Source organism: Herpailurus yagouaroundi, unplaced genomic scaffold (genome assembly GCF_014898765.1).
Source record: "Herpailurus yagouaroundi ecotype Mexico unplaced genomic scaffold, PumYag 28, whole genome shotgun sequence".
In the NCBI taxonomy this organism is placed as follows: domain Eukaryota; kingdom Metazoa; phylum Chordata; class Mammalia; order Carnivora; family Felidae; genus Herpailurus; species Herpailurus yagouaroundi.
Window position 1 is genome coordinate 106,647,198 of NW_024412376.1, and position 26,891 is coordinate 106,674,088.

The 26,891-nt window shown below is 38.7% G+C and overlaps 1 protein-coding gene across 1 annotated transcript; it reads left to right on the forward strand.

The window, feature by feature from the left end:
- The first annotated feature begins 79 nt into the window (after positions 1-79).
- On the forward strand, positions 80-25,204 carry SDAD1 (SDA1 domain containing 1). The gene is made up of 22 exons (XM_040481021.1): positions 80-319; positions 1,996-2,100; positions 2,605-2,703; positions 5,363-5,473; positions 7,065-7,136; positions 7,216-7,316; positions 8,974-9,031; positions 9,626-9,700; positions 11,073-11,174; positions 11,732-11,801; positions 12,423-12,526; positions 14,536-14,593; positions 15,681-15,739; positions 16,569-16,645; positions 16,816-16,913; positions 17,224-17,300; positions 17,763-17,889; positions 19,164-19,258; positions 19,394-19,584; positions 19,694-19,778; positions 20,615-20,776; positions 24,884-25,204. The coding sequence occupies exons 1-22, from the start codon at positions 230-232 to the stop codon at positions 24,929-24,931; spliced, it is 2,064 nt and encodes a 687-aa protein (XP_040336955.1). The 5' UTR covers positions 80-229; the 3' UTR covers positions 24,932-25,204.
- Positions 25,205-26,891: the final 1,687 nt, after the last annotated feature.

The window sequence follows — 26,891 nt, forward strand, 5'->3', positions numbered from 1 at the left end:
AGCGCATTTCGGGACTGGGAGTAAGTTTGACACTCGGAGGCTCCCGTAGTCTGGTTTTTTTTTTTTTTTTTTTTTAAGAACCAAGATGGCGTTGCCTACCGAGTGTCCCATGTGCTATTTCCGGTCGTACTCGGAAGCAGGATTCCCACCTGTAGCTGATTCGGTTGGTGGTGGCAGGCGGTGTGAGGTTTCTTAACACCGCTCCTGGCGGATCCAGTCAGTAGCCAGCATGTCTAACAGAAACAATAACAAGCTGCCCAGCAACTTGCCGCAGTTACAGAATCTGATCAAGCGGGATCCGCCGGCCTACATCGAGGAGGTGGGAGTGCGACGCGGCGCCGCTACAGACCGGGGTGTGACTGGTTTAGACAGTAGCAGAGGGAAGGGAGTGGAGTGAAGCTGGGATCCTGGTTCGCCCAAAGTTCTCCTGCTAGGTACAGGAGTCCCTCGGGAGGAAAGAAAAGGGGTTTATCTCCCAACCTCACAGAGGTGGAGAGACAGACAGCCCCGCCCCCCAACCTCCAACTTCCATGCGGATTTATCAGCCTTTTCCTTTCAGAAACCCCTAAGTTGAGGAAGTCTGTAACACTTGATGAATTGTATGTTAGAACGCCTTGGGTCGAACATCTGTTTCTGAGAGTCGGAAATGGACCTCCAGACATAGGATTCAAAGCTGGCAGTGGGGACAGTTAAGTGCAGAAAAGGGTACTGGTCTGGAGGGATGCCAGTGCTCTGGAAGTAGCACCGAGGAGCAGAGAGGACACCTACTGGCTCAGCAATGCTGGGCGGAAGAAAACGAGGTAGCAGTGTGTTAGGAGAGAAACAGGTTTCAATAGAGCATCAGAATGACTGGGCTACTTTAAAAAATATAATGCCCTGACCCCACCGAAGGGTTCTTGGTCCGGGGACTAGAGGGGAATAAGGGATGTCCTGGGAGCCTTGTATATTTGTGGTGACTGATGAACATAAAGGGTGTAATGATATTAGTTCTCATCATCTTAAGGCATATATTAGTGGCTGAGCCACGGGTAGGAAGGGGGGAGAAGTGAGATAAAGATCTTAGCAGCAGCACACCGAGTTCTGGGGCTCTTTCCATACTCCTGTCACAACGGCGGTATGGAGTCAAGAGAGTAGGGTCTTATCTGAAGCATGGAGGGGCGGTAGTTCCTTTTCTTGATTCCTGCTCTTGGAGAAAGCTGGGGACCTAAGAGTTTTGTTTGGGGAAATCAAAAGTTATGTTTTTTGACCATGCTAGGTTTAAGATGTCTATTAGAGATCGAGACGACAGATGTCAGGCAGTTGGAGTTACGGATTTGGAGTTCACTGGACCAGTAAGGACTGCTAATATAAAGAAATATTCATAGTGTCGCTCTCATACACTCACAATTTAAAGCTATGGTCTAGGAATGATGAGTAGATGTAGGGCATGGAACTGAGGCCTGGTAAGTTCCAACATTAGATTGTGTTGTTGTTAGAATTAAACATAATTAAATGAGAAAATGCACGTAATGACTTTGGCATATTGCAATTGCTGAGTAAGTGGAAGCTATTATTATTATTTTTGTGCCTTAAAAGAAGATGGTAATTTTGACCGCAGAGTTGTATAGTTGTGATATAATTTACACTTTCTTACCCAATATTTTTCTGCTGCTGCGAGTGCTCATATACACAGAAAATGTAGTAAGGGTCATTTGGGTAATAAATGGCAGAATAGATCCAGAATCTGAGTTTTTGACTCTGGCTTTAATGTTCTTTACACCATACCACCTAAATTTCTAATGATAAGGGAAAGGGTCTTTAGAAAAATTTGATGTATCAGTTTTTTTGGAATCTTATTTTGAAGAATGCAGATAAGGAAAAGATGTTTCTGGACACCTTTGCCATGTCTTTTTCTCCGTGCCACTATCAGAGATGTTTTAGTACTAAGTAATTTCTCATTTTTTACTGAAAAAGTCATATAATAGGAGGTGACTAACATATCTTATTTTCCTACAGTTTCTACAGCAGTATAATCACTACAAATCCAATGTGGAGATTTTCAAATTACAACCAAATAAACCCAGCAAAGAACTGGCAGAGCTGGTGATGTTTATGGCACAGGTAAGATAATAATTTCTGAAAACAAATAATAATAATTCTGAAAACAAACAATTTCTAAAACAAAGACCAGTTGTTTCACAGTTCGCAGAATATCTTTCCAGTAGTACCCAACCTTATTCCATTCAGGAATGGAAACTTAATGTAAAAAAATATTTTTTTGTTTCCGTTTCTTACAAATGTTATTTTCTTCCTGAGTTGAATTAGAAGATTTCACTAGAGCTTTTTGCAGAACCAACCAAAGCAAAACTTTCAGACTGTTTTTTTTTTTTTCAAATTCATCATAAGAGCAGATTTTAAACAACATCACACATATTTTACTAATACTGCAAGAACAATGAAAGAGGTCAGAGAGATTAGCATGTAGAATAAAAAAGAAATGATTTGGAACTAGCTACTTCTATGAAACATAGCCTTTTACTCTCCTTTTTCAGAACATCATAAATATGTGCATATGAATGGTAGGAGAGAAAAAGAAACTTCAGAAGAGCCTTTGCTTTGTTACAGATTGGTCACTGCTATCCAGAACATTTAAGTAACTTTCCTCAAGAGCTGAAAGATCTTCTTTCCTACAATCACACTGTCTTGGATCCAGATCTTCGAATGGTGGGTCTAGTATTTGGATTTGATAAATTGTGTTGTGTTTATATGTGCATGTATTATGTGTTTAAATGAGAACAGCCTCAGCTAAACATCTTAAAACATAAATCAGAATGCGTCACGAATTCCTTAAAATCTTTCTGTGGCTTCTCATTTATACTTAGAGTAAAACTCAAACTTATTAACATGGCCTATAAGTCCCTACATGATCTGCTTCTTGCCAGTGTTTTTGACCTCATCTCCTGTAGCAGAATGCTGCTCTCCTCTCTGTGATCTTTCTGTTCTTCCAGCATGCTAACCCTGCCAGGAAGCTCTTTTCCCTCTTCTGAATACGTGGTTCATTCCTTCTAGTCATTCAAATCTCAAATGCATTAAGAGCCCTAATTATAACTTACGGTTTTTACAATGCTTTATTGATTTACTTATTTTTTAATTTGAAGAGTTTGAGTAAAATTCAGTTCCACCTGGGCAATGCCAAGCTGGAATTGATTAGGAGCAATCCCGTAATGCTGAATTTAATAAATTTATTCATTAACTGGCCAGTTGGAGCATTCAAGCCTTTGTCACTGTAGTGGTTGTTATTGGGTCCTGGCTGAGATTCCCCCTTACCAGCCTAGTGCTCCCATTTCCGTCACTGGTGGTGAATGTTGGCTGCCGATGGCCCCCAGCTGCCCTCTCTCTGGTGTCTTGTCTTCAGCTAAATGAGAGCCCTAGCACCTGGGAGGTTGCCCTCCCAGCCTACAGGTTGCACCTGACTAACCCAGAGATACAAAAGCCTGGCTCTTCCCTCAACGTGGGTCCAACTTCATGTTGCAGTTTGTGCTCCAGGGCTTCTCTGTGATTGGACTAAAGCTGGTCTCCAGCCAAGGACATATCCTTCCTCAGCTTTTCTTTGCTCTGCTCTGTCCTGCTTCCTTTACTTCCCTTCTAGAAGAGAGCATACCCTGGACAAATCACTGCAATGAATCTGGCTCTGCTGCTAGGGAACTCAGCCTAAGACATTTTCAGATTTCATACATCTGCTTTTCAGATACCTCTACAGCAGGTAGAACTTAACACAAATATTATGATCACAAAACATATTGATATCCTTTGCCAAAACTTGTACAATGCTAAGTCTAGAGATTCAGCTTTGTTTCTTACTCTTACATTTTCCCAGGATTTTTCTAATTCTACCATTTTTATAATTCTTTAGGATTTTATTAATTTGATTAGGCCCAACAGAAAAAGAATACCATTCAGACAAGCCAAGGTTTCAGGCTCTGGGTTGCCAACTGAATGACTCTCACTTGGGATGTGGGACCTGGCAGCACAGCCCAAGAGACTTCAAACTCAAACTATTAGTCAAAAGACTTTTACTTATGTCATGAAACTTTTCGAGTCCTTATAGATGATACAGATTTGAGATTTTGAGTATAGAGACCTAGTGTCTTTCCAAGTACTATAATTAGATTTTCTTTAAGTTTTGTGTGTCTAACAGTACCAACTAAACTGGTCTGCAGGCGTTGTTAAATAAGTAATGTGTGTATGTTTCTTTGTCATTTCTTATGATGATTAATAGGCTTAAAAAATAATAGAGATTTCCTTTGCTAGGACACAAAGGATTGAGTCTGTGTGATTAGCATTCCTCTTTAAAAGAATCATTTGGAACAAACTGGTGGATCCTCATTTTAATTGGTGATGGTGATAACCACCAGTCCTTATCAATTACTGGACTTACTATCTAGTGTGTTTGTTTCTTCCCCAGGACTTTTTGAGTCATTCCCAAGTTTTTGTTCACTCTTTCCCGCTTACACAGCTAGAACTGACTGTGTTTCTTAATGGAAGAAACAAAATATCTATGTATATTAACTTTCACTTAATAAAATCAGTAAAATGATTTTTTTTTATCTTTCTTTGACACTGTAACCTTTTTATGCCTTTTGTTCATTTCTTTTTTTTAAGCCTTAATTATTTTTAGTCCAAATTGTTATCACCTGGCCAGTGGGAGCTTCTCAGTCCTTTTACCAAAGCCCCTGATATTTTTGAAAGCATCCTTACATTCTGGCAGAAATAGTTCCAAACCCCTTTTTACTGCTTTTCCTGCCCCAAGACTTGGAATCAATAATTCTCCAAGGATTACTTGTTCCATTAATGGAGAACAGTTGGTAGAAACCAAACCTTGGGCGATAAGGGTACTCGTGAAAGTCGGTGGTAAGCAGCCGTGCTGCAAGTGCTGTTGGGCAATTCTTGGTACTAATGATACTTCCAAGGAACGCCTTGTAAGGTCACAAATCAGGTTGATGATTCCAGATTATTGTGTTCTTGTTACCACACCTTTCTTACTTCTGTGCATTCATTGATCATGTAAGGGTTTGTCATATCTTGACACTTCCTTAAGTAGCCCTCTGTCAGTCACTGTATCAGTTATATTACCCTGTTTTACTTTATTTATGACACGTATCATTATCTGAGATACAACTGTTTAGGTGCTTCCTTGCTTGTCTGTCCCACTCCCAGTGTAAGGTGCGCGAGGGCAAAGACTGTACTATTGACTGTACTATTCTGATGCCCAAAATGGTGCCTAGTTAGAAGATATCACACTTTCTTGGGATATATGTACTCCATTTTCTCATTTTAATTTCATCACCATTATTTTATAGTATGTTTTCTTTTCCTTCCTTAGACATTTTGCAAAGCTTTGATCTTGCTGAGAAACAAGAATCTCATCAATCCATCAAGTTTGCTAGAACTCTTCTTTGAACTTCTGCGTTGCCATGATAAGCTTCTGCGAAAGGTAAAGGGCAAAATTGCTTCCCCCCCCTTATATCTCCACATTTTTCCTTGCAGTAACATTAAACTTGTAGAGTGAATTCTTGGTATAGTTAATAATTTTAATAGGAAAAAAATTGATGCTTGTGTGCATACAATATGGTGGTAATAGCTAACATTTAATGAGTGCTTGCTTTTTGCCAGCTACCATTCAGAGCTTCTTATATACTTGTTTACTTACAAAATGAGAGAAGGTTCATTATTACTGTTATTTTACAGATGGAAAGGCTAACGCACAAAGAGAGTAATATCCTAGAATCATGGGACATATTAGTGGGGAAGCAGGAGTATAAACCCAGGCAATATGGCTCCAGAACCCAAGCCTTTTCCCACTGTACTATACTGCTAGTTAAATCAGAGCATGGACTGGACACTCGTAGCTGTAACAACCCCCAACGGATCTCCCAAAACACTACTTTTTTTTGTTATAAATATTTCCCTATGACTAGTATTTGCTTGTATAAGCCAGCCTAGAAGCTGAAGGTTTGTGAAAGAAATTTACGAAAGAAGAATTTAAGTTTACATTTTATTAACTGGAGGGCCCCTTAGGTGACTCAGTAGGTCGAGCAAATGACTCTTGATTTCGGCTCAGGTCACGGTCCCAGGCGCACCCTGAGCCCCGTGGCGCACTCTGCACTGGGCTTGGAGCCTGCTTAAGCTTCTGTCTCTACCTCTGCCCCTCTCTCCTGGTTGTGCTGTTTGCTCTCTCAAATAAACTTTTTCCAAGTGTCGGTGATATTTGTATTGCCAGTATCATCTTGCATGCATTAGGGGCTAAGTAAGTAGAGCAACTTTCCTTTTTTTAAATAACAATTTTATTGTGATATAATTCACGTACAATTCATCTATTGAAAGTGTACAGTTCAGTGATTTTTAGTATATTGGCAGAGTTTGCAACCATCACACAATCAATTTTAGAATATTTTTATCCCCCCTCAAAAAGAAACACTCCTCCCATTAGCAGTAGCTTCCCATTTCCTCATCTCTGTCAGGCCTAGGCAGCCACCAGTCTACTTTCGGTCTCTACAGATTTACCTACTCCGGGTATTTCATATGAATGGAATCACACAATATGTAGTATATGTGTATGGCTTCTTTCACTCAGCATAATGCTTTCAAGGTTCATCTGTGCTGTTGCATTTATCGGTACTTCATTCCTTTTTGTTACCAAATTTATTCCATTATGTGAGTATACCACATTCTGTTTGTCCATTCATCAGTTAATGGACTATTGGGTTGTTTCCACTTTTTGGTTATTGTGGATGCTGCTGCTGTGAATATTTGTGTGGACATAGGTGTGGAAATATATTTTCATTTTTTCTTGGATATATAACTAGGAGTGTAATTGTTGGGTTATATGGTAACTCCATGTTTACTTTTCAGGGCAACTTTCTTTTACATTTTAGCTGTTGCTTTTTGTTTTGTTTATGGTGTCTTGTTATAGAATGAAAAGTGAATAAAATTAAACTTTCCCCTACATTTGTACTTTTTTCCAAATTACTCATGAGCAAGACTAGAAACGTTGGTTAACGTGTATGTGTTTTTGTTTTCCTCAGACTTTATACACACATATTGTCACGGATATCAAGAATATAAATGCAAAACACAAGAACAATAAAGTGAACATAGTAAGTACCCTTTTGTTTCCCATGTTTGCAGCATTGTACCAGCAGTGTATTGAGTCTTCCTTCTCCTCATTTTCTTTAGGTGTTGCAGAATTTCATGTATACCATGTTAAGAGATAGCAATGCAACTGCAGCCAAGATATCTTTGGATGTGATGATTGAGCTCTACAGAAGAAATATCTGGTAATATATACGTAATTGTCTCTTGAGAAATAGACTCATATTCATTTAGAATTACTACAGAGCACATACACAAATATTTTTCTTGATCTTGAGCTCTTTAATATATCTGTCATAAATTAAGTTGGAAATAAAAATATAGAGCAATCCAAATAACTAGGAACATTGGCTGCCATTTCTTGAGCACCTATATCTCATGTTACCTTGTTCAACCTTTAGAATAACATAATTCAGCTTATCTGGAATTATCCCCATTTTATAGGTAACAAAACTAAAGTTCATAGAGTTTAAGCTTAGTAGCTAGCCAAGGACAGAGCTGAAATTAAAACCGGGATATCGGGGGTGCCTGGGTGGCTCAGTCAGTTAAGTGTCTGACTTTTGATTTCTGCTCAGGGCATGATCTCATGGTTTGTGAGATCAAACCCCATGTTGGGCCCTGCACTGACAGCACAGAGCCTGCTTGGGATTCTCGCTCTCCCTCTCTCTGCCCCTTCCCCGTACTCACTCACTTGCTCTCTCTCACACAAAATAAATAAACATTAAAAAAAAAAAACTTGGATGTCAGACTCTCAAATCTGTGCTATTTCTACTCTGCCACTCTGAAAATTTTTAAGTCACTTTATCCTCTGTATGAAATACCATGTTCTGTAAACTTTGGTTTATTGATACATTGCTCCTGATTCATGTTTTTTGCTTTTCTTATTTGCTAATTTTTATTTTACTATAAAAGTAATATTCATTGCAACAAAAAAAATTGGAGAAGCTAGAAAGGTTTTTTTTTTTAATTTTTTGATAGTTTCACCACCCAGAGATGATCACTGTTAACAGTTTATGATACTGTCTCCTGTCTTCTTTAATGTGAATTTTTAAATATGGTTGGAATTTTGCCACACTAATAAGTTTTTATTCTTTTTTTTTTTTTTTTTTTAATGTTTTCATTTTATTTCTTAAAAGTGCAAGCAGGGGAGAGGCAGAGAGCGGGAAAGACACAGAATCTGAAGCAGGCTCCAGGCTCTGAGCTGTCAGCACAGAGCCTGACGCAGGGCTCGAACTTATGAACCATGAGATCATGACCTGAGCCGAAGTTGGACACTTAACCGACTGAGCCACCAAAGCGCCCCTGTATTCATTTTTTTATTTTACTTATCTTAAATAGCTTCCTATCATTAAAACTTCTTCAAAAAAAAATCTATCTTAAAAATGGCTGCATAATTTTCTGACAGAAGACTGGGCTAAAGTTTAAATGTTCACCTGTGGTTGACTATTTAGCATTTAGCAATCTATGACTTTTTTTTTTCTTCCTTTATAACCCATGACTATTTAAACTGTGTATTCTAACCTGTCAGAAATATATTTTATTGTTTAGGGGCACCTGAGTGGCTCAGTTATGCATCCAGCTCTTGATTTTGTCTCAGGTCATGATCCCAGGGTCACGGGATTGAACCCATCATTCTCTGGGTTGAGCGTGGACCCTGGCTTAAGATTCTCCCTCTCTTTCCCTCTGTCCCTGTCCCGCTTACATGCGTTTGCACACATGATCTGTCTCTCTCTCAAAAACAAAAGAAAGAAATACATATTGTTTATTTTGTGCCATTGTCAATGCTATGAAATGCAGTAGAATGAAAATTCACTTTGAAAACCTTCATTTGTCTTACCCCAGGAATGATGCCAAAACTGTCAATGTGATAACAACCGCGTGTTTCTCTAAGGTCACTAAGGTATGTGTCTGTAGTCATTTCCAAATGGAAAGTAGAGGAGATGGCTGTGTGGGAAGAGGTAGCATAGGGCATGCAGTTCGTGTTTAGTAATGCTCTCTTTGTGCTTGGGCTGCTTCCCTGGTTCATCTGTGCTTTAGAGGCGGCAAATAAAGTTAGGAGTTCTTTAAATGCTTTGTACTAAATGATGCCTTAGTGTTTGTTTCATCCTATAATTCTTGACTGTTCTTTTGTTGGGTGAAAGCACAGCTGAAAGAAATTTAAGAATATGTTAGACTTTCTGTTAGAAGGGCTACAATGTCACTTTTTTGGTGGTGGGGGGTGGGTTGGTGGCTGGATATAGAAATAAATTCTTGGCAATCTACTTGAAAGATAACAACTATGTAGAGCCTGGATTTTTTAAAATTATTTATATTTTTAGGACAAATAGCATTATTAAAACATTGTTTTAATTGAGAAAAATGAGCCCATATCCCACCACTCTGATTTTGTTCCTTCAGATCCTAGTTCTGTGCATGAATAATGTGTAAACAAAAGTATTTATTCTTTGTTGTAAGCTGGGGTGAGTCACTGACTTTTGTTCTGATTGGTCTTTAGATATTAGTTGCTGCTTTGACATTTTTCCTTGGGAAAGATGAAGAGGAGAAACAGGACAGCGACTCAGAGTCTGAGGTTATACGTTCAACAGTAGATGCTTTCTTAGGTTTACAGTCTATCAGATTTCATTTTTGCTCTCAGTACAGATTGTAAAATCCATGACTGCTCAAGTTAGAAAGAAACTTACATGTCGCCTTTATCTTTTATTGTGTTCTGCCATGCTGAGATTTTATCGTTTAGAATTTGTCACTTACATTCACTAAGATTGGCTAAAGAACTAATAAAAGTTAGACTCATTCAGCCTTGTTCTTAGTTCCAAAGCTAACCTTTATCTCACTATATAAACTTAGAATGGAAATTGCTGCCAGCATATTTTTTGAGATTATGTCAACATTATAGAGAATTCAGAGAAGGAGAGGAATAATATCATGGCATCTTTAAAAGGCAAAATCAAGATTTATGATGTCATGAAATTTTTTTATTAAAAAATATTTTTTAGGGGTGCCTGAGTGGTGCAGTCGGTTAAGTGTCCAACTCTTGATTTTTGCTCAGATCATGATCTCACGGTTCGTGAGTTCCAGCCCCACATTGGGCTCTGCATTAACAGAGTGGAGGCTGCTTAAGATTCTCTCTCTCCCTCTCTGTCCCTCCCTCACTTGGTTGCGCACTCACTTGCTCTCTCAAAATGAATAAACTTAATATTTTTTTATTAAAATCAAAATGGAAAAATTCTAAGAAAAAATACCCTTTCCCATTTTAGCATTTTGGTAATAAGAATACTGGAATTTATAATAAGATCTTTTAATTCATTTTATTATTTTATTAAGTAATGTATGAACAATATATTCTTATTGTAAAAGATTTCAGATATTCTAGATACAATAAAAGTTTTCTTAACCTTGTCTTATTTCCACTTCCTAGTTCCATCTTCACAGATAACCATCCTGTTTCGTGTGTATTTATATACGGATGTGTGTGTATTGTCTTATGTATATATTAGGTCTTTGAAATATACATAAATAACATATATATTACTCTGCAACTGCTTTCTTTGTGTCATATATATAGATATACTGATGCATTTAGATCTTCTAAGTACATACAGATCTACCTCATTGTTTTAACCTTCACATATTTCAGAATATGAATGTATTATAGCTTAAGCATTTTCCTCATGATATTATTTCCAATTTCTTTCAATTAAAAACAAAGTTGTATTCTATACTTTGATAAAATTGAAAGCAAAATATAAAAGCAAAAATACGTGTTGCAGTGAAAATCTTTGTATGTACCTGTTTGTACACATGAGCAGATACTTTTTATTGAATTTTAAGTCATGCTCATTTTTTATAGTGGTTGCAGAGCATAAGTACACAGAAGTCTTTGAAAGGTTTACCATTTGCTTCTGTGCAGATTTTCCTTGTTTACAAAGTAGTCTCTTCTTCAGGATGAAGGACCAACAGCAAGAGACCTGCTAGTGCAATATGCCACAGGGAAAAAAAGTTCCAAAAACAAGAAAAGGTTGGAAAAGGCTATGAAAGTGCTCAAGGTGAGACTCATACCTGGAAAATGTGGTAGGAGTGATTAGACTATAGAATATGGGGTTTTTAGTGGAAGCTGTTAAGAATTTGAAATGAAGAAATAGCATTTCTGAAAGACTTAGAAATGTGTGATGAATTTTTAAGTACTAGTTTTTTAGGTGACTAAATGTTTTCAACTCTAGCAAAATCTATACCTTGAATAAATTAATTTGCTTAAATTCACTTTTCACTTGTCCTAAGCAAGATGACCTATATTAGGGTATTTTTGCTAAACTTACCTTCTCAGGAGAGTACACAAATAAAATACATTTTAAATTTTGTTATATTTGGTTATTCTGAAAACTCATTAATTTGGCCCTTCTGTGTTTTTTTTGTTTATATTTCTAAATTCCTTTAAGTCTTAACAGGTGCTATTTGCTGGAACATTCCTGAGATTTAATGTTAAAAGATAAAAACCACCTTTTGTTCTAGTTGAAAGAAAGGTTTTTGGAACAGATTTGTTGTGGGTTCCCCGCCCCCAATAGTCTGATGTAATGTAAATGTTTTTCCTCTCACTTTATTGCAGAAACAAAAAAAGAAGAAAAAACCAGAGGTGTTTAACTTTTCAGCTATTCATTTGATTCATGATCCCCAAGGTATTATAATTATGACTTCCCAAGTTCCGTTTTGGCCTTATCTCTGCCTGTTACCAGGGAATATAAGATCTCTGGCACTTACTAGACAATCAGTAATTGTTTAGTTGTTACTGGTTGGGTATAACCAATGTGGAAGAATAGCTCTTTGCTTCATGTCTTTAACAACAACATAGCGCTAGGACATTGTACTTGACTAAATGAAAAATTGATAGTCTTTTGTTGGTGCAGATTCTGATTTAGTAGGTCTAGGGTGGGGCCTGAGATTCTGTGTTTCTAGCAAGCTACCAGGTGGACCCACTACTGCTGGTCTGCAGACCACGCTTTGGGAGGCACGCTCTAGCAAACTGTTAAGTGGAGCTCCAAACAGTCATTCAAGATGTTGATGCTAAAATTTGGGGGACTTAAGACTTGACTTTGAGCACCATTGACAGTATATTCACCTGTGTGTGAATCTCTTCACCTTCCGTCATGCTGCTGTTCTTACCATCCTGGTTTAGCAGAGTGTTCTCAGGTTCAACTGTACCAGTCACTGATCTAACCGCTACCTTTCTCTACACCTGTTAGACAATGTTGTATAGACTGTGGACTTACAGTGGACTTCTCTGATACTCTCCTTTCCAGATTTTGCAGAAAAACTACTAAAGCAGCTAGAGAGCTCTAAGGAGAGGTTTGAGGTGAAAATGATGCTCATGAACCTCATCTCCAGATTGGTGGGAATTCATGAGGTTTGCATTCCATTATGTTTCTCATTTTGGTGAATATTAGAAGTAGAATCATTCATGGTAAAAGGAAAGCCATTAAGGTAGAACTGTGGCTTACTTTTATCTCTTAAAACCACTTAAACCCATATAATTTACAGAAGAATAAAATCTTTCACTCTGAAAATAGCTGTTTTTATAATTTTGTTTTCTTATCAGTAAGTACGGATGTTAAATTGTACATATATTCAGTTTATGGACAGACTGTTTTGTGTTCTGTGTTTCTACTATTTATTTGTTTTGCATATACATTTTTCTGAGCCAACGTAAACTGGATATTTTTATTGATCATTACTACATTTTGCAGTTTGTTTACCTCTTTATAGCTTTCCTGACTTTCAGACCACTCTGGTAAGGAGGTTGTCATGTTTGCAGAGTTGAATTCTCTTGTCATTTATTTCATACTGAATTAAATTACAGAAGCTCCTTGGTGGTATTGTGTGTGTGTATCTATACACACACACACACACACACACATATTGTGTGTGTAGATCTATACACACACACATACATACACACATATATACATATGCACACATATATGTGTACACACACATTATATATATATATATACACACACACACATACATACATACATACATATGGTATACACATGGAAACTTCACACATACTCATAGACTGCTATTGTAGAAAAGGAGAGATTTCGAAAAGGTTAGACCACTGAAGAAATGGCCATTGAGGTTGTTGCCTATCATTTTGCTCTTGAGATGTACTGCTCTCTACATCATGGGATGTGTTACTTTCTTCAAAAAGTTTTTTTTTTTAAGCAAAAAAAAGTAAAACAGGTTTACTGAAAATCTAGCAGTGTCGACATACATTGTTAAAGATGAAAGTACCCATGAATGAAAGCACTTGTTCCCTTTTCCTAAGACTTAACATTTTAGTGAATAGAATGCTTTTTTTCCATGAGCTGTAGTCCAACAGCAGGATTACCAGGTCAATTTATGTTATATTTGTGCAGAAATTTCCTGTCAGACCTGAATTTGAGCTTGATCGGAAAGCAGAAGTGATGTGTAACTTAAGCATGGTTTGTTAGAAATGATAACTAGAGTTTCACAACTGACTGTAATTGAGCGTCCATTTTTATATTGAACGTAAGTCTTCCTTGTTACTTGTCCGGTCTTGGTTTTGCTCTGTGGCTAAATAGAAAAAATTAATTAATTTGTTCTGATATGATGAACTTTGAGAAAGAGCAGTCCATCTCCATAGTTTCTCTTCCTGAAGTTCAAGATTACAGCTGGTTTGGTGAACATGTTGTCATATATTTAAATGTCAAATCACTATGTTGTACACCTGAAACTAATACAATATTGCTCGTGAGCTGTACTGCTGTTTTTAAAAAAAGAATACAGTTGCTTTAATAACTAGATCCTGTCACTTTTATTTAGGTAGACTCCAGAGTGCTAGTGCTTTCTCCCTAAAATATAGATCTCAGAGTAATTCCTCCAGTGTGATTGGACTGGTGTCCAGTAATAAAATGAGAACTGTAGGGTTTGGGTGATGAAATTATACCAGGGGCGCTATTCAGATTTGAATTACTCTTTGATCCCTTACTTTGAAGCCTTAATATCATTGCTTTTCCTTCTGGTAATCCTTTTGATCTTTGAAGACTTAAAAAAAATTCGTTCTGCAGCCACACCAGTTTTAAAAGTAGAAGAATGTTACATTGGGTTGACTTTTCCCCTCCTCTGGTTTATTCTGCATATACTTTCTTCTTTCTTGATATAATGAGGATAGCAGCATAGGCTCCCTTTCCTTGGGTAATACAGCACATCAAATCGTCTTGGGGCATGAATGCTTGTTGAGAAAAATCTTGTTGAGAAAAATGCTTGTTGAGAAAAAAGTAAAAAATGATCCCCAGTTAGTTGAACGTGATGATAAAATTGTGTTAGGGAGAAATGAAACTCTACAGCTGCAGTTATGTAAATATTAAAGTCAGTGCATTCTTTCTGCAGCTTTTTCTCTTCAACTTCTATCCCTTTGTGCAAAGATTTCTGCAGCCCCACCAAAGAGGTAAGCCTCCCACCTGCCATTTTCCTTTGGTGGCCTTGGGTTTAGAGTAGCCATCCCAGTCTTTTGTTCCGTAATTATTAAAGAATTAGGAGTGTGTTTCAGAGAAGGAGAGAGAAACCCTTATGTGTTCTTTCCCACAATCTGCTGTGGGTTAATTGTTCTCATCAAGTTAACAAGGTTATTTTTGGAAAACAAAAAACTGGATTCTTAAAGCAAGTCTTTTTGTAATACCATGAATACTCAGGTAGAAAATTGTGAAAAAAGAAATCTGACCTTCTACTGTAACTTTGTAATAGATATCAGGATTTTATCTTATTGTTATCATTGCCCTCGTGTATTTGCACATAAAAACAACATAAGAGCAGGAAAGAAGAGATGGTTGTTTTGCCTTTAAACTTAAACCAAGATAAGAAGGAAGCCAGCATTTGTTAAACATCTAACCTGAGCCAAGCTCAGTGCCGTGCCACGCACTGTGCAAAGTGCTTTACATACAGCATCTCATCAGATCCTCACTTCAGTCCTGCAAGGTATAGAAATAAAAAAGACCAGGCAAATAAATGGCAAATTAGGATTCACCTCACTTCTTTCTTTTGCCTAATTTATACTGCCTGCCCCTTTCAAAGAGAGTGTGTGTATGTATTTATGTTCGTAGTCATTCATTCATTTAGTGATTTCTAATCTGGGCACTGAGTTAGACACTCAGAATTTCACAGTGAGCATGAAAGTGAACACAGTGAGCACCTTTGTAGAGCTTGCATTCTAGAGGGAGATCCAGAGAGTACTATGTGTCCAGTGTCCAAGTGAAGATAAGTCTTTTGAGTAAAAAGAAAGCAGAGTTAAGATGATAGGGAGCACTGGGGTAGATTCTAGTTAGATTATGTCAGGAAAGACATTTTGATAAGGCAGCAGTTGAGCAGGGACCTGACGGAAGTGAAAGAGTGAGCCATGCAGACACCTGAGGGTTGGGCGTTCCAGCTAGACTTAGCAATAGGATTAAGGGCCAGAATATGCTTCCCATGTTTGCTCTTAGTCCTGAGAGGCAGAGCAGTAAACTGACTATGATCTTTCTGATCTCTTACATTTTTAGAGGTAACAAAGATTCTTCTGTTTGCTGCCCAAGCATCTCATCACTTAGTACCCCCAGAGGTGAGAACTCTTAAACCTTATTTCTGTCTGCATAGCAGTGCCACTATTAAGTATATCATGGTGGCTATTCCCACAGAGATTACTGCTCCCCTGTGTCACTTTTCTTCAAAGTGAGAAGAAGAGACACTAACTCTTAAGGAGATAGATACAGAGGTTTAGTTATAGAAACTGAAAAAAAATTTTTACTATAGAAAAGCAAAGTTTGTTTTAGAGAAGTTGTTGAGAATTCTCACTTTAATTGCCAAAGCTTGGGAGATCAAGAGTTATCGGTAAATTTATAGTGAATATTTTTCAAAGCTGATCATTCCTTTCTTTGATTAAAATAGCATTGAATTGTCCTGGGTCAAAACAATTTTTTAAATCCATATTGGAGGGGCGCCTGGGTGGCTCAGTCGGTTAAGCGTCCGACTTCAGCTCAGATCACGATCTCGCGGTCCGCGAGTTCGAGCCCCGCGTCGGGCTCTGGGCTGATGGCTCAGAGCCTGGAGCCTGCTTCCGATTCTGTGTCTCCCTCTCTCTCTGCCCCTCCCCCATTCATGCTCTGTCTCTCTCTGTCTCAAAAATAAATAAACGTTAAAAAAAAAAAATTTAAATCCATATTGGAAAATAATATTGAAGGGGAACAAAATTTAATCTGAGGATAACCAAGAAGCCTGCAACCCAACGTACTTTTATCTGTCTTCCTCAGTCTTGATTCCTTCCTCCTCCCAAAATGAAGATGGAAGGCTGGTTTTTCACTGTGAATCGTCTGTTGTCCCTTAATCCTCAAGTGTTTGAGTTGGTGGAGACATTTTATCAGCTCTCATCTTTCCTTTCTTTCCCGATTCAGATCATTCAGTCATTGCTCATGACTGTGGCCAACAATTTTGTCACCGACAAGAACTCTGGAGAGGTCATGACAGTAGGGTATGTAGAACGTGCCTGCAGGAAGTGGGTATGTTTTCAATGTACGGTTGGCCCTAGAAGCCCTATAAAACCCAACTTATGTACCTTTGATTTGGTCTTTTTTAGGAAACCTTAGACTGACCCATCTGTGATTGCTGTTTGGGTTTTTTAAATTCATTTTCCTTTTCTAGAATCAATGCTATAAAAGAGATAACAGCTCGATGTCCTCTAGCCATGACTGAAGAACTTCTCCAAGACCTGGCTCAGTATAAAACACACAAAGATAAGAGTAAGTTGCATGTTATTCTCTGTAGATCAAATATTGAGTGACTCTTTTTTCTCAGTAGCCTCTTTGCTCTGGAGTTTCTTTTCTTTTCTTTTTTAAAAAATGATTATTTTTGAGAGAGAGCACATGCGCTCACATGTGAGTGGGGGAGGGCAGAGAGAGAGGGAGAGAGAATCTCAAGCAGGCTCTGCACTGACATAGGACTCAATCTGTGAGTCATGAGATCATGACCTAAGCCTAAATTAAGAGTCGGATGCTTAACCGACTGAGCCACCCCGCTCTGGAGTTTCTAATTAAAGGTGTTATTTTACAGATGTGATGATGTCTGCTAGAACTTTGATTCAGCTCTTCCGAACACTGAATCCTCAGATGTTGCAAAAGAAATTCCGGGTAGGTGAAATATGCATATGTTGATCTAAAGGTCAGGGTCTTAGAAGGGGAGAATAATTTCCTACAGGATGAGTTTTAGTGTTTGTGATGCTTCGGCTATGAGTATTGGTTAATTGTATTCTTTAAGCTCAGAATACAATTGATTGAATACCATTGTCTCAAATATTTTGTAGTTGGCATGTGCTCTTTGATGCTGACTCTTTTTTTAAATATATATATTTTTTAGTTTATTTATTTATTTTGAGAGAGAGCATGTATGCGTAGAAGGGCAGAGAGAGAGAGAGAGAGAGAGAGAGAAGCCCAAGCAGGCCTTGTGCAGTCAGTGCAGAACCCAACATGGAACTCAATCTGACAACCGTGAGATCATGACCTGAGCGGAAATTAAGAGTCAGACACTTAAATGATTAAGCCACCTGAGTGCCCTTCTAAGAACCTTATTAAAAACAATTTCCTTTCCTTTAGGGTAAGCCTACAGAGGCCTCCATAGAAGCAAGAGTGCAAGAATATGGAGAATTAGATGCTAAAGATTACATTCCAGGAGCAGAAGTTCTAGAAGTTGAAAAAGAAGAGAATGCTGAAAATGATGAAGGTTCATTTTCATTTTACCATTTTCCAGGATAAAATCACTCCTGTACTTTATTGACCTTGAAATCTTTATGTTGATTGAACACTCATTCAGCAGATATTTATTAGGCAAGGACTGTGTGCTAAGCACTGTTACAAGCATTGGGGATCAAAGGGCATCCATCGTTCCTACACTTAGGAAACTTACATTGTAGTGTAGATGTCTGTTCATATCCTCCAGGGAAGCTGCTCCTTATCAAGATCATACGGGGCACTTGGGAACGATAATGGCTTTCGGGTTTTTGCCTAGAAAAAAATAATGAAGGTTAGTCATAAACAGTCCTCCAAGACTCCTTGGTGAAGGAGAACACTTGGTGAACTTTTTGAAGAATACTTAATTTCCAAAGTTAGTGTTTATTACCTTGGTTGCTAGAGTCCTATCTTCTTCCTGTTAGTTCATTTGTTATATTAACAAAACTTTTTAAAGCGTTACTTGTGAGCTAGCCACTGTCAATATGAAGAAGAATGATATGGTCCCTGCTCTTGAAGGCTTTTCATAAATAGCTCTGCATGAGCAAAGCCCTGAAGTATTTAGGAAACTATTATTAATGTAGGATACAGGGTGGGATATAGCAAGATACCAGACTAGACATAGAATTGGGGTCTTATCGGGTGTGGTTGTATATATGCTATACCAAAGAGCTGAGACACTCTAATGGGGAACAACTGAAAAATTGCAAGTGTCTGTGATTTTGAAAGCTTACTGTGACTCCATTAAGAACTAATATCTCTTCATTGAGGTATCTACCAGGTTCCTTCACATCCAGAATCTATGACTTCAGTTGTCTGAATGATTGTTGCTCACTAGTTTCTAAAAACATGTATAAATATGCTTAGATGAGTTGTCAGATACTTGCTGTGTGGCCAAGATAAATGTACAGGTGCAATTTTGATGGACATGGTTTGGTGGAAAGATCATGGACTCTACAGTTAGACATGATTTTCATTTCATCGTAGACTGCATTTTCTAGCAGTGTGGCTCGGGGCAGGTAACTTGTATGGTCTGTTCCTCTTCTGTTGAGTTGTGAGAGGTAAATGATTATAAGATTTTAGCTCATGGTAGATCATGGTCAATGTTTATTATGCATTCCATAAAGTAATTAAATTGATGTGGCTTATTTAACAATAAATATTGCTTGATTCTTGGTCAATAGAGCTCCAGTGACTTTGATTACCTTACTTTTGCTTGATTTATTTCAACTCCCCCTGAGTACTAACAGTGTGCTGCTTCTCACACAGATGGGTGGGAGACCACCAGTCTCAGTGAGGAGGCAGATGCCGATGGTGAGTGGGTTGATGTGCACCACTCTTCTGATGAAGAACAGCAAGAAATCGTAAGTCCTAAAATTACCTTGTGCAAGTACGTCACTTGGATGTTTATTAACACCTAATTCATGGTGGGCCTTGTTGGGGTTCTAAGCTCTCGCTTGAGCTAGTAGCTCTTTAAACCTTTGTTGTGTGTTTTCAAGTCCAAGAAGCTCAACAGCATGCCCATGGACGAGCGGAGAGCCAAAGCTGCGGCCGTTAGCACTAGCCGAGTTTTAACTCAGGAAGACTTCCAGAAAATCCGCATGGCCCAAATGAGGAAAGAACTTGACGCTGCACCAGGGAAGGCCCAAAAGAGGAAACACATTGAAATAGATAGTGATGAGGAGCCCAGGTAAAACGACACATACACCAAGTCTTCTTCAGTCAGCTCATGTGACGATGAAAGGGTTACAGAAAGGAGTTCCACCCTTGTTTCATATTGTATTTGTTCTTCACCTCAGGGGTGAGTTACTTTCTCTTCGGGACATTGAACGCCTTCATAAAAAACCAAAGTCTGACAAGGAGACAAGACTAGCAACGGCAATGGTAAGTGAGGCATACATATCGTTCCCTTCAAACAAAAAGCAAATAAGCTGAAAAATTAAATAAAGTGAATAGCCACAGAATGGCAGTATTTTATTTTGATGTTTTAAATAAAGGTATAATTAACGTAGAGTAAAATGCACAGATATTTGGTGTTCTGTTAGATGAGTTTTAACAACTAGATAACCATGCAGCCACCATCAAAAACAAGATGTAGAACACAGAAAGGCAATAGTACGTGTTCTGGTATCTGGGAGGCATCCAAGCTATTAGGAAAGCAGGGGAATGTTTAATAGTCACTAATGAAAAGCTTCCGGCAAGTGCTGTGGCTATGATTGCACATTTCCAACATTTCCTACTGCCTACTATTTCCGCTTTCTTTTCTATACATTTGTTTTAAGCACCATCCCATACTGGTTCCACGTCACCCTGTGCATTCATCCCATTTGTACTGAAACCTGATTAGATAAGTTTAAAAATCCATGTTCTTTCTTCCCCACCTTTTCGTATTCTATCGCTCCTTCCTGAAATGCTCTACCCTTCCCCTCCTTTCTCCCACCATGAATGCCTTGATCCTATAATAAACAGTTTACCCGTCTCCCTTTCTAGGAAGCTTCTCTGACCTGACCAGCTGAATTATGACCTTTTCTTCTGCTGAGCTTCCCTTGCCCCATTACAATATATAATGGTCATTTCTCCCCTGGACTGAGTCACTGGAGAGCAAGGACTGAGTTACATCAATCTTTTTTGTCCTTGGCACCCAGGAGAGTGCCTGGCACGGAGGAGACACATATGTGGATTAGATAACTCTTGAAGTGTTTTTTTGTGTATGCTAATAGGCTGGGAAGACAGACCGAAAAGAATTTGTGAGGAAGAAAACCAAAATGAACCCATTTTCTAGTTCCACAAATAAAGAGAAGAAAAAACAGAAGAACTTCATGATGATGCGGTATAGCCATAATGTCCGGTCAAAGAACAAGCGTTCCTTCCGAGAAAAGCAGGTGAGTTCAACTTGAAGCTTGATTGGTTAGAATACTGTTGTCATTTTAACACTTCTTTACTCAAAACAGAGTTGTGCCTTTTAGGACCTTGTGTTAGGATTAATGGGGAGCATTATTAGAGAACATGGAGAGGTGACAAGTGGTCAGGGCATGTAAATCCTACACCTGACGTGGCTGAGATTCAGCTGTGTGACCAAAGGAGAGTCTATTTTCCTCCTCTATAACTGCAGGAGTGGAAGCTAGATGGCCCGTAAGATCATCCCTATGCTAAAATTCTTGACATTGCATCTGTGAAACATAATATCAAGATCCTTCCTAATGTGCCCTTTTGCAAAACTTTTATGTTTACAGGTTTTGGGGATTTCATTTTATCCATTTGTGGTCTTTTATATGTAGTCCTGTGTGACTCCGTTGCCTTGCTTATTTTATTTGCTATAATAAAACAAATTCATGTTTTCGTCTCTTTCTCTACGGAGGGTGTACCAGAGTATATTTTAAATATATTCTGAAGGATCACCAGGAAATCAAGTTAGGACGAAACAAGTGTTCCTAAGTTGCTAGCCAAAGATGAGTGTGCCAGACAGACATGTTAATGGCCAGCTTTCCAGGGCAGTGTTTCATTTGTGCAGCCACCCAGGCAGTAGTAACTGAATTAAGGTGCCATTTAAAAATCTACCTATCTGCTTATTTAATCTTTCTAGTTCTAAACTATGTCCAACAACATCATGTAAATAACAAAGTGCCAGCATTTTGAATAGAGGTTGTTGAAATCAAGGTGAAAAGAAAGGTGCAGTTTCAGATTATAAATACCTGAATTTTGCCAATTCAATTTAAATTCATGGTTGAACCGGGGCGCCTGGGTGGCTCAGTCGGTTAAGTGTCCGACTTCGGCTCAGGTCATGATCTCACGGTCCGTGAGTTCGAGCCCCGCGTCGGGCTCTGTGCTGACCGCTCAGAGCCTGGAGCCTGTTTCCGATTCTGTGTCTCCCTCTCTCTCTGATCCTCCCCTGTTCATGCTCTGTCTCTCTCTGTCTCAAAAATAAATAAACGTTAAAAAAAATTTTTTTTAATAAATAAATTAATTAATTAATTAATTAATTAATTCATGGTTGAATTGATTCAGTCCATTAGCTTATCCTTCAGCAGACCTTTGTAAGATTTGAGGGTGGAGGAAATAGAATCACTGAGTTCCACCATGGTTTGTTCCTTCTTTCATTATGCAGTTTTTGTGACCTTGCTACATTTTGTGACAGTGTTCCCCTGCTTCTTACTTCCTCTGTTGTTTTACTGAGCCTTTTTTGGCATGATTTGGAAGCCTTGATTTGGAAGCCTCGTTTTGTTCCTTGCCAGCACCTCTTGAGTCATGAAGCTCCTCTCTCAAAGACTAAAGAATTTTTTATTTAAGAGTTCATTGGACATATGCACTTGTTGGTTCAAGAATGTTTTTTCCTTGTTCTCCCGTTTTCTTGCCATTTGGAACCAAAAATTAATCTGAATTTCTGTTTATGTGTCCTTGCTCTATATTTTCTTCAAGGTATCTCTGTTACAAAACTTAACTCTAGGTTCCTAATTTTCTTATTCTCTCCTTCACTCTAGACCAGCACTGCCCAATAGAAATTCAATACAGACCACATGTATAATTTTAAAATAAAAAAGTAAAAAGAAAAAGGTGAAATTAATTTTAGTAATAGATCTTATTTAACCTAATATATCTGAAATAGTATCATTTCAGTATGTAATCAATATGAAAATTATGAGTGAGATACTATACCTTCTTGTTTTTGAACTAATTGATATCCAGTGTGTGTTTTACACTTGTGGCACATCTCAGTTTGGACTGGCTATTTTTCAAATGTCCAAAAGCCACATGCAGTTAGGGGTTACTCTATTGGGCAGTGCAACTTTAGAGCATCCCCAAAACTGACCTGTGACCCTAAAATAGAAAAGCTCAGTTCAGTTTACCTTTTGTGTGTGTTTTTTTTTCTACTCACACAGAACACTTCTAACATTTATGGTCACCAAATATGTGGTGATTTTTTTCCCCCACACAAGCAATTCTCTGCAGTACTGGCTAGTGTCCTACAATTTAACTCAATTCTGGCATTGTTTTCCTAGAAATAGTGTCAGATCCCACAGGTTAAGGGCTCAGCCCCATGAGACTATACTTGCCACCTCCCCAAGTGTTCCTCCCCCACCTCGTGCATGCATACATACATACATGCACACACTTCAGAAACCAGTCTCAAGCCCAGTGTTTCTGACTAGTCACCTCCTCCTTGGTTTGATTAATTTGCTACAGCTGCTTTCAGGACTCAGGAAAACCATTACTTAAGTTTACCAGTTGATTAAAGTATATGATAAAGGATACAGATGAATAGCCAGATGAAGAGATACATAGGGCAGGGTCTGGGAGGGCCCCACATGCAGAAGTTTCTGTCCCTGTGGAGTTGGGGTACATCTCCCTCCTGGTGTGAATGTGTTCGCCAGCCTGGAAGCTGTCAGAACCTCACACTACAGGGTTTTTTTTTTTTAGACTTCACCACATAGGTATGATCGATTATTCATTCTGTACCTAGCCTCTTTCTCTTCTCTGGAGAAGTTTGTATGTTGGGGGGCAGGGATTGCTGAAAATGCCAAGGTATTTTTTTTTTAATGTTTATTTATTTTTGAAAGAAGACAGAGCATTAGTGGGAAAGGGGCAGAGAGACAGGGAGACACAGAATCCAAGCAGGCTCCAGGCTCTGAGCTGTCAGCACAGAGCCTGATGCGGGACCCAAACTCACGAAACTACAAGACCATGACCCAAGCTGCAGTTGGCTGCTTACCTGACTGAGCCACCCAGGAGCCCTGAAAATTCCAAGTTTCTAATCATGGCTTGGTCTTTCTTGGACCAGCCCCCATCCAGGAGCCCACCTAGTTGCCTCATTAGAACAAAAGATGCTCTTAGGGCTCTTATCACTTAGGAATTTACAGGGGTTTGGGGAGCTGTGTGTCAGGGAGAGGGTCAAAAACAAATATTAAAACGAGATGCTCTTATCACTTAGGAAATTACCAAAGTTTGAGGAGCTCTATGCCAGGAACCAGGGGCAGAGACCAATATGTATATTCTATTATCTTACACACCCAAGCTTCCTCTGGGAACGGAGCATCACATTTCATACCCCTTCTGTCCCTTGGTGACATTTTATTCTAAATAAAAGGGTCTTACATGGCTTGAAAGTGTACATGAGGTCTTCCTGTAAATTTTTAGAATATTCTCATAGAATATGTAAAAAAGAGGTGAGACTAGAAAAGGCAGGTGAAGCACATGGCAGAGAAAGAGGGGAGGATGGATCTTCCAGTGAAGCCTTAGGAAAGGTAAAGGAAGAGGAGGGAGAATATACTTTTCAAACGATGGCATTTGAAGGGAGAAGGAAACTGAGATACGTGTGAGAATAGCGAGTAGCCTGTGCTTTATTACAAAGTTTAATGAGCAGAATTAAGTCCGTGTAACCTTGGGTTACAACAACATCATTAGCTAATGTACAGTTCTTACTGGAGAGCTTTCCATTTTTTAACTCTGTTAGTCAGTGTGCAACAATATGAGCAGGTACTGTGATCTTATATTTTATATTTTACAGATGAGACTGTAAGACAGATGAGTCTGAGAAATACCTCCTCAGCCATGAAAGTTAGGCTAAAATGAGCTTGTTAATTTTTCTACCTTCAGTATCTATCCTCGATCTCTTCTATCTACAAAGACATTCCAAGACCCAGATATAAATAAAGGCAAGGAGTCAATACCTTAAAATCATAAAATCCAAAAAGCTTGAACATTTAAGACGTAGAGTAACTTCCACGCCCCAAACATGCTTTAACAAAGCAAACAAACAAAAACACATACCTTGTTGAAATTCAAAAGACATCTTAAAAATTTCTAGGAACCAAAGAATAGTGCTTGAGAGTTCGTGAAATAGTATCTGTCACACACCCAAGACACACACACACTTAATCATCTCAGGAGGATTTGTTGACCGGAGTCCATTGTTGTACGTCTCCATATAACCAAATTAGGATAATGGGGTACCCAAGAGTTCCCATGTTTAGATATTTTTTCTTATGTTCCAGCTGGCACTACGAGATGCACTTTTGAAAAAGAGAAAAAGAATGAAGTAACCTCCAAGCAAGTTTTCCATTCCAAGAAAAATGCTACATTTGTATCGTTATTTTGAAAATTAATCAAGAATGATTGTTTACATTAAAAAGTCCCAAAGTACTGTATTGTGAAAAACACAGTAAACTTGGTAGCAACTTGGCATTATTGTTTTGGAGATAGGGAATGATGGGAATGTTTGAAATGTAAACAGTAGTGGTGGTGTTGTAAACTCATTTCCATTTGGCATTCATGCAAAAAAAAAAAAAAATGTTTTGTGCCTACTAATTGTCATTGTAGATATAAAAATTAATGAGCCATAACCCCTCACAGAAGGCATTCACAGCCTATTTGGGACATAGGAGGGGGCCGATGTGTGTTGTATGTGTATTTATAGCGCAGTGTAAATAGTTCTCTAGTAGAGATAGGTCCCTGCTTCTCTGGGGTCATAGAGGACTCTGCAGGGCATGGGAGTTACATTTTCTCTTAAAACAGGACAATGTTACAAGAGTAAGAGATTCTTACTTGTATATAGGCTTACCTGCTGAAAACAGGTCCTTGCTGTACAGATTTTATGTAGACAATTTAGCTCTTTTAGTCCATCCAAAAAACTGTATTTTTTTGAATGCCAGGTATAGGCTTTTTGGTTAAGACCTCGCTTTTTAAATTGCCTTAAGTCTAAATAGTAATCTTGGAGTGTTTTTTTAGTTTGTCATTTGAGCCGCCACAGAGGAAAAAGAAATCAGATTGGTTTCTTCAGCCTGCCATCATGCTGTAATATTTTCAGCCTACTGGGCTTTGTCTCAACAAAAGTTCCTAATGTCAGATAGGTTCCGTTGTGTGTGTTGAAGTGCTGTGTTGGTCTCCCTTCCCTGGGCATGTTTGAGTAGATTTCAGGGGACACAGAGCCCTGGTCAGTCTCTCTCTGCAAGTTGTTGCATTTGGAAATAGTTTGGTGCCTTTGCCTCAGATTTCTTAGATAGGAAGATGTGGTAGATGAGAAAATTGTTCCATGTTACTTTAGAATAAAAGACAATTTTCTGCCCACCCAGAATTAGAAAGTAGCTTCTAAAACCACTTCTCTTGTTCACTTTCCGAGTTCACTTTTGGTTTCTTGGAAGAGATTCCGTGACCTTCCCCAAAGATGCCCCAGATAACTGGAGATAGTTGTGAAAATCTTGAAGTTTAATGATCAAGTTGTACTGGCCTGGTGAGAGGGGCTCTCGGAGTCAACTTTGGCAGCTTCAGTGTTTGACAGGAAGTGTCCAGTCAAATTTGAATATATCAGACCTGAAACTGCTCTCTCTCTCACTTTCTTTTTCTCTTTCTTTCTTTTTCTTTCTCCTTTTTCTAACTCTCCTTCCTCCCTCCCTCCCTCCCTCCCTCCCTCCCTCCCTCCCTTCCTTCCTTCCTTCCTTCCTTCCTTCCTTCCTTCCTTCCTTCCTTCCTTCTTTTTCTTTGAACTTTAGAACTGGGTGTCTTCTCATGTGTCTAGTTCCAGAGAGAGGTAAATAAAATTCAAAATGTCTGGGTCACCTGGGTGGCTTAGTCGGTTAAGTGTCTGACTCTAGATACCAGCTCAGGTCGTGGCCTCATGGTTTGTGAGTTTGAGCCCCTCCCAGGCTCTGCGCTGTCAGCAGAGATTCTCTCTTTCTCTCTGTCTGTCTCAAATAAATAAACTTAAAAAAAAATCCAAACTGTCATAGCAGTCAGGGTTCACAGCTTTGCTGCATGACTTGTGATTGTGCCTGGAAGTTTCATCCTTCTGGATTTTCCTACCCAACGTAGAGGCCGGGAGGCCAAAATATCCATTCTGTGCTCTGACTTCTTATCTATTGTGTCTTCACCCTGCTCTTAACTGAGGTTTATATGCAAGACAGAAAAATACCTGGTTTAAAAAGGTGCAAGTCTTGGGGCGCCTGGGTGGCTCAGTCGGTTAAGCGTCCAACTTCGGCTCAGGTCATGATCTCATGGTTTGTGGGT

Coding starts and splice junctions, on each gene's coding strand:
- SDAD1 (XM_040481021.1), top strand. CDS start 230: ATGTCTAACAGAAACAATAACAAGCTGCCCAGCAACTTGCCGCAGTTA. Junction 15,740..16,568: donor ATCACTTAGTACCCCCAGAG/GTGAGAACTCTT, acceptor TTCCCGATTCAG/ATCATTCAGTCATTGCTCAT. Junction 19,585..19,693: donor GATAGTGATGAGGAGCCCAG/GTAAAACGACAC, acceptor TCTTCACCTCAG/GGGTGAGTTACTTTCTCTTC.